Here is a 7,980-nt window from a genome sequence, read left to right on the forward strand (position 1 = left end):
AGGAGAATTGCCTGAACCCAGGAGGCGGAGGTTGCAGTGAGCCGAGATCGCGCCATTGCACTCCAGCCTGGGTAACAAGAGCGAAACTCTGTCCCAAAAAAAATATATATATATATGTATATATATAGAACAGAAAAACAAAAGAAGGAAAAACAAAAGAAGTGTATTGTACATGGTAAGGCTAAACATTGTTTCCCAAAACTTGTTTCTATAAACAAGCAGATGTTTGCACCTATTTGTGTGCTCAGGACCTTACAATATTTCTTACTCTGTGTCATGGTCAAAATGTGTTTTAAGGACCAGGCCCAGTGGCTAATGCCTGTAATCCCCACACTTTGGGAGGCTGAGGCAGGCAGGTCATTTGAGGTCAGGAATTCGAGGTGAAACCTGGCCAACATGGTAAAACCCATCTCTACTAAAAATACGAAAATTAGCCAGGCATGGTAGCAGGTGCCTGTAATTCCAGCTACTTGGGGGAGGCTGAGGTGAGAGATCGCCTGAACCCAGAAGGTCGAGGTTGCAGTGAGCCAGAGATTGCAGTGAGTCGAGATTGTGCCACTGCACTCTAGCCTGGGAGAAGAGCAAGACTCCGTCTCAAAAAAAAAAAAAAAAAAAAAATGTTTTAAGTGCTTCAGAAGGTTAACAACAGAAAGATTGGTGGAAAGAGAAGCATCAACCTTCATAATGATCCAGTTTACTCCCCAGGTTTCAGTCTAATAACTTTGATGCTGTTTGTGTGAACCAACGATGAGGATAATTGATAATGTGTATCCTTCCCAGATCATGGAGGACACCCAGGCCATTGACTGGGACACTGAAGAAGAGGAGGAGACGGAGCAATCCTGTGAATCCTTGGGGTGTAACTTGGAGCCAGTAGGGAGGCTACATATCTTTAGTGGTGCCCATGGACCAGAAAAAGGTCAGGGGGTATTAGATGCTAAAGTATTGGTACAGGTCTTTTATTTTTGGGGGAAGGTATTTGGAGGGTTGCAAGAAGCTTATATATGTTTCAAAGATATGTGAATTTTTTTTTTAATGAATGGAAGAGATGGGGCAATTGAGTTGATTATTCTAGGCTACTGCTCTAGACTCACTGGAAATGACTTTACTTTGGTAAGACAAGATTAAGAGATTGAAATGAAGCTGGTGCACTGTAATTACACATGTAATTCCAGTGCTTTGAGAGGCCAAGGTGGAAGGATCACTTGAGACTAGGAGTTAGAGACCAACCTTGGTAGCATAGCAAGACCCTATCTCTACAAAAAACTTATAAATTAGCCAGGTGTGAGCTGGGCGCGGTGGCTCACGCCTGTAATCCCAGCACTTTGGGAGGCTGGGGCGGGCGGATCACCTGAGGTCAGGAGTTGGAGACCAGCCTGACCAATATGGTGAAACCCCGTCTTTAAAAAAAAAAAAAAAAAAAAAATTAGCCAGGTGTGATGGTTTGCATCTGCAGTCCCACCTACTTGGGAGGCTGAGGCAGGATGATCTCTTGAACCCAGGAGTTCAAGATTACACTGATCTATGATCATGCCACTGTACTCTAGCCTAGGTGACAGAATGAGACACTGTCTTAAAAAAAAAAGATTCAAATAAAATCCAATTGTGTTCTCTGGAGATGGATGGTAGTGATGATTGCACAACAGTGTGAATGCACTTAATGCCACTGAACTGTACACTTAAAATTATTAAGAAGATAAATTTGTGTTCATGTGTATTTTATAACAGTAAAAAAAAAAAAAAATCCAGTGTGCATGGATGGGGTATTGCATATACTCTTTCAGTACCTAGATGTCCTAGGGCCTTTTATTTTTTGAATGCATGTGGAGGTCTTGAGTGAATAGTAGGGTACCTAATAGACACCTTTTCCTAATGACAGGCCAGGACTCTGACCTTGGAACTTATCTACTTCTCTAATTCTTAGATTTCCCACTACACCTTGGGAAGAATGTGATAGGCCGAATGCCTGGCTGCTCTGTGGCCCTGCCCTTTCCATCTATCTCCAAACAACATGCAGAGATTGAAATCTCAGCCTGGAACAAGGCACCTATCCTCCGAGACTGTGGGAGCCTTAATGGTACTCAAATCCTGAGGCCTCCTAAGGTTTTGAGCCCTGGGGTGAGTCACCGTCTGAGGGACCAGGAATTGATTCTCTTTGCTGACTTGCCCTGCCAGTACCATCGCCTGGATGTCCCCCTGCCCTTTGCCTCCCGGGGCCCTCTGACTGTAGAAGAGACACCCAGGGTACAGGGAGGAACTCAACCCCAGAGGCTTCTGTTGGCTGAGGACTCAGAGGAGGAAGTAGGTAAGTTTTGTGTATTGGCAGGGTGAATGAGGAGGCAGGGATAATGGGTGTACAGTTGTCAACTTGCTCCTTTCTGTTCTTAACAGATTCTCTTTCTGAAAGGTGTGTGATAAAAAAATCAAGGACCACATCTTCCTCCGTGGGAATGATAGTTCCAGACAGGTGAGTGCCAAAGAGTCAGATACCTGAGTCTTCAAAACGAGGAACAACCAGGGGCTGGAGGATCAGTCTCTAAGAGAGACTGTTATCATGGAGTTGGGGGCTGGGAAACCATATGTATTCATTCACTCAGCTGAATTTTTTTTTTTTTTTGTATTTTTAGTAGAGACGGGGTTTNAGCTAATTTTTGTATTTTTAGTAGAGACGGGGTTTCACCATGTTGACCAGGATGGTCTCGATCTCTTGACCTCATGATCCACCCACCTCGGCCTCCCAAAGTGCTGGGATTATAGGCGTAAGCCACCGTGCCTGGCCCCACTCAGCTGAATTTTTATGGAGCACCTCTGATGTACCAAGTGGAAAACAAATTGCCGGAAATACAAAAAGAAATACTACCTTATGTCTGCCCTCAAGGAGCTTACAGTTGAGTTGGGGTATCCCTTCCAGAGAAATAAAATCAATAGACTCTCTTTTCTTCCCTTCACAGTGATGAAGAGGGGAATTCCCCTGTCCTGGGTGGCCCTGGGCTGCCTTTTGCCTTCAATTTGAACAATTACACAGATGCAGAAGATCAGCAACCAGCCATGGAGGAGGCCTCCTCAGCTGCCAGAAGAGGTGCTGCTGTAGAGCCAGAACAGTCTGAAGCTGAAGTCACAACTGAAATCCAGCTTGAAAAGAAGCAGCGTTCAGTGAAGGAGAGGGACAATGGCACAGAAGTCAAGAGGGGTGCAGGAAATGGGGTTGTTCCAGTTGGGGTGATGCTGGAGAGGAGCCAACCTTCTGCAGAGGACAGTGACACAGATGTGGATGATGACAGCAGGCCAGCTGAGGTACATTTAGAAAGGGTTCGGCCTCTTGGCTTCATCGACAGTGACACTGATGTAGAAGAAGAGGGGATCCCAGCAACCCCAGCTGTAGTTCCTATGAAGAAGAGGAAGACCTTCCATGGAGTTGGTATAAGGGGTCCTGGAGCACCAGGGCGGGCCCATCTGCAGGAGAGTCAGGCTGGTAGTGATGCAGATATGGAGGAGGGCAAGGCCCCACAGGCTGTCCCTCTGGAAAAAAGCCAAGCTTCCATGGTGATCAATAGTGATACAGATGACGAGGAAGAAGTCTCAGCAGCGCTGACTTTAGCACGTCTGAAAGAGAGTCAGCCTGCTCTATGGAACAGAGATGCAGAAGAGGACATGGCCCAACCTTTGGTCCTTCTGCAGCGAGGCCAAACCACCACTGGGAGAGACAGTGACACAGATGTGGAGGAGGAAGAGCTCCCAGTGGAAAATAGAGAAGCTGTCCCCAAGGCTCACACAAAGATTAGAGCCCTTGTTAGAGCACATTCAGAAAAAAAACAGCCTTCTTTTAGGGACAGTGATAAGAGTGTGGAAGCAGATAAGAGTTCACCTGGGATCCACCTGGAGAGAAGCCAAGCCTCCACCACAGTGGACATCAACACACAAGTGGAGGAGTCAGCCATGGTGTCTATGCAGGGAACAAATCAAACAGATGTGGAAGCAGGTGGGGGACCAGAAAAGCTGCTTGTGGTATCTCTAGAGGAAGCCTGGCCTCCTCCACTTGGGGACTGTGAAACAGATGCAGAGGAGGGCACCTCCTTGGCAGCCTCAGCAGTTGCAGATGTAAGAAAGAGCCAGCTTCCAGAAGGGGATGCTAGGGCAGAGTGGGCTACAGCTGTTCTTAAGCAGGAGAGAGTTCTTGAGGTGGGGGCCCAAGGTGAATCAGCTGTGGCACAAATGGAGCAAGACCTCACTATCTCAAGAAAGAACCTCACAGATCTGGTGGTGGATACAGGTGCTCCAGGGGAATCCACCCAGCAACAGGGAAAGGGAGCCCAGGTCCCCACAGGAAGGGAGAGAGAACCACATGTGGGTGGAACCAAGGACTCTGAAGACAACTGTGATGGTGAGTGCTGCCCTTTCTTCCTTCCTTGACCTCTGAAATAAACCAGGGTTCTAAGAGCTGGGGTTGGGGAGAGAATGGTAGAGATTAATTAAGGAGTTTAGTGTCAGGTATGATTTTTTTTTAAATTATCTATCTTATATTCCTCCCTACCAGATTCTGAAGATCTGGACCTACAAGCTACCCAATGCTTTCTGGAGAGAGAGAATCAGAGCCTAGAAGGTGAGAACTTTGATGTTATTTGTTTGAATCCTAGTACCAGTAGGAGCTGGGAGATTAGACTGATGGTCCTTGAAAGCTGAAGGCTCGGCCGGGCACGGTGACTCACGCCTGTAATCCCAACACTTTGGGAGGATGCAGCGAGTGGATCACGAGGTCAAGAGATTGAGACCATCCTGACAAACATGGTGAAACCCCATCTCTATTTAAAAAAAAAAAGAAAGAGAAAAAGAAAAAAAGGTGAAGGCTAGTGTGGGTAGGGTAGGAGACCAGGAATGGGACCCTGCAGTACTATGGAGGAGATGTCCTTAGGCCATCTTTTCTTTTACAGCAGTCCAGAGTATGGAGGATGAACCTACCCAGACCTTCATGTTGACGCCACCCCAAGACCCTGGCCCTTCCCATTGCAGCTTCCAGACACCAGGTACAATAAACTCTTCCCTCCTCTGTGCCCCCAATTTTACATTCTTTCTTCCCCCCCCCCAACTTGTATTGCCCAGGCTGGAGTGCAATAGAACAATCTTGGCTCACTGAAACCTCTGCCTCTTAGGTTCAAGGGCTTCTCTTCCCTCAGCTTCCTGAGTAACTGGGATTATAGGTGTGTACCACCATGCCCAGGTAATTTTTGTATTTTTAGTAGAGATGGGGTTTCACTATGTTGGCTAAGCTGGTCTCGAACTCCTGACCTCAAGTGATCTGCCTGCCTCGGCCTCCCAAAGTGCTGGGATTACAGGCGTGAACCACCGTACCGGCCTGCATTCTTTCTTGATTTGCCTTCCTACACGTTTCTTTCATACTCTTGGATTACAATCAGCTATCTGTATATGCGAGTTCACATCTGTGAGTTCAACCAACTGCAGATCGAAAATATTTAGAGACTAGCCTAGGCAACAGAGAGAGACCTGATTTCCACAAAAATGAAAAAATTAGCCCAGCATAGTAGTGAGCACCTTAGTCCCAGCTGTGTGGGAGGCCAGGGTGGGAGGATCATTTGAGCCCAGCCTGGGTTTCCCTCAACCCCCACCCCCAATATCTCTTAAAAACACACACACAAACACTGTTGCAGCACTATTCACAATAGGTAAGATATGAAATCAGACCTAAATGTCCATCAACAGATGAACAGATAAAGAAAATGTACGCCAGGCATCGTGGCTCATGCCTATAATCCCAGCACTTTGAGAGACCAAGGTGGGTGGATCACCTGAGGTCAGGAGTTCGAGACCAGCCTGGCCAACATAGTGAAACTGCGTCTCTACCGAAAATACAAAAATTAGTTGGGTGTGATGGCAGGTGCCTGTAGTCCCAGCTACTCAGAAAGCTAAGGCAGGAAAATCATTTGAACCCCGGAGTCAGAGGTTACAGTGAGCCAAGATCGTGCCATTGCACTCCAGTATGGGCAACAGCGTGAGACTTCATCTCAAAACAAAAAGAAAATGTATGTATAGGCTGGGTGCAATGGCTCAAAATACAAAAATTAGCTGGGCATGGTGGTGTGCACCTGCCTTGTGCACCTGAGATAGGAGGCTCCAGGAATCCTACCTCAGCTCCCAAGTAGCTGGGACTACTCAGAAGGCTGAGGTAGCCGGATTCCTGGAGCCCAGAGGCAGAGGTTCCAGTGAGCTGAGATCACACCACTGCACTCCAACCTGGGCGACAGAGTAAGACTCAATGTCAAAAAAAAGAAAATGTGTATACATACACAATGGAACAGTGTTCAGCCACAAAAGAGAATGAAATCCTGTCATCTGCAGCAACGTGGATGAGCCCTGAGGACATTATGTTAAGTGAAATAAGTCAGCACAGAAAGGCAAATATTGCATGCTCATTCATATGTGGGAGCTAAAAACATGGATCTCATGGAAGTAGAGTAGAATGGTGGTTACTAAAGGCTGAGAACAGTAGAGGGATAGGACACATAAAAAGGATGGTTAATGGATACAAAAATACAGTCAAGGCCAGGCACAGTGGCTCACACCTGTAGTCCCAGCACTTTGGAAGGCTGAAGCAGGTGGATCATGAGGTCAGGAGTTCAAGACCAGCCTGGTCAACATGGTGAAACCCCATCTCTACTAAAATACAGAAATTAGCCACCTGTAATCCCAGCTACTTAGGAGGCTGAGGCAGGAGAATTGCTCAAACCCAGGACGTGGAGGTTGCAGTGAGCCAAGACCATGTCACTACACTCCAGTCTAGACAACAGAGCAAGACTCTGTCTCAAAAAAAAAAAAGTTCTAGTTCCACAGTAGGGTTACTATAGTTAATAATTTATTGTATATTTCAAAATAGCTGGAAGAGATTTGGTATGTTTCCAATACAAAGAAATGATAAATGTTTGAGATAGTGGATATCCCAGTTGTCTTGGTTTTATCATTGTACGTTGTATGCACAGGTCAAAATAGCACAGGTACCCCATAAAAATGTACAATTATAGGGCTGGACACAGTGGCTCACACCTTTAATCTCAGGGGGGCCTGAGGCAGGTGGATCACAAGTTCAGGAGTTCCAGACCAGCCTGGCCAACATGGTGAAACCCCATCTCCACTAAAAATACAAAAAATTAGCCAGGCATAGTGGCAGCTAATTACAGGAAGTACTACTTCCTGTAATTCCAGCTACTCAGGAGGCTGAGGCAAGAGAATTGCTTGAACCTGGGAGGCAGAGGTTGCAGTGAGCTAAGATCACACCACTGCACTCCAGCCTGGGTGACAGTGTGAGACTCTTGTCTCAAAAAAAAAAAAAAAAAAAAAAAAGATTATTATGTATCAATGAAAAGAAAATGTGGTATATATACACAGTGGAATACTATTCAACCTTTAAAAAGAAGGGAATTCTGGCTCAGCACGGTGGTTCACGCCTGTAATCCCAGCACTTTGGAAGTCTGAGGCAGGCAGATCAGGAGGCCAAGAGATTGAGACCATCCTGGCCAACATGGTGAAACCCTGTCTCTACTAAAAGTACAAAAAATTAGCGGGGCGTGGTGATGCGTGCCTGTTGCCCCAGCTACTCAGGAGGCTGAGGCAGGAGAACTGCTTGAAGCTGGAAAACGGAAGTTGCAGTGAGCTGGGATCGCGCCACTGCACTCCAGCCTGGTGATAGAGCGAGACTCTGTCTCAAAAAAAATAAAAAATACAAAAAATTAGCCGGGCACAGTGGCACATGCTATAGTCCCAGCTACTGTGAAGGCTAAGGCAGGAGGATCTCCTGAGCTGAGCAGTTGGAAGTTGCAGTGAGCCAACATCATGCCACTGCACTCCAGCCTGGGTGACGGAGTGAGACTCTGTCTCAAAAAAAAGAGAGAAAGAGATTACTCAGGGAACTCTCATATTAGGCTACGATGTTTCTCTTTTTTCTTTTTTTTTTTTTTGAGACGGAGTTTCACT

The 7,980-nt window shown here is 46.4% G+C and overlaps 1 protein-coding gene across 1 annotated transcript in view; it reads left to right on the top strand.

Annotated features, from left to right (window-relative positions):
* Positions 1-7,980, top strand: part of MDC1 (mediator of DNA damage checkpoint 1) — a 19,706-nt gene that overhangs the window by 2,620 nt on the left and 9,106 nt on the right. The window contains exons 2-7 of the mRNA XM_017510464.2: positions 781-919; positions 1,925-2,305; positions 2,392-2,467; positions 2,952-4,381; positions 4,535-4,600; positions 4,929-5,021. Coding sequence (XP_017365953.2) covers positions 784-919; positions 1,925-2,305; positions 2,392-2,467; positions 2,952-4,381; positions 4,535-4,600; positions 4,929-5,021 — 2,182 coding nt within the window. The 5' untranslated portion in view covers positions 781-783. The remainder of the gene's footprint in view (positions 1-780; positions 920-1,924; positions 2,306-2,391; positions 2,468-2,951; positions 4,382-4,534; positions 4,601-4,928; positions 5,022-7,980) is intronic.

The sequence above is a fragment of the Cebus imitator genome, unplaced genomic scaffold (assembly GCF_001604975.1).
Source record: "Cebus imitator isolate Cc_AM_T3 unplaced genomic scaffold, Cebus_imitator-1.0 Scaffold440, whole genome shotgun sequence".
Classification (NCBI taxonomy): Eukaryota; Metazoa; Chordata; class Mammalia; order Primates; family Cebidae; genus Cebus; species Cebus imitator.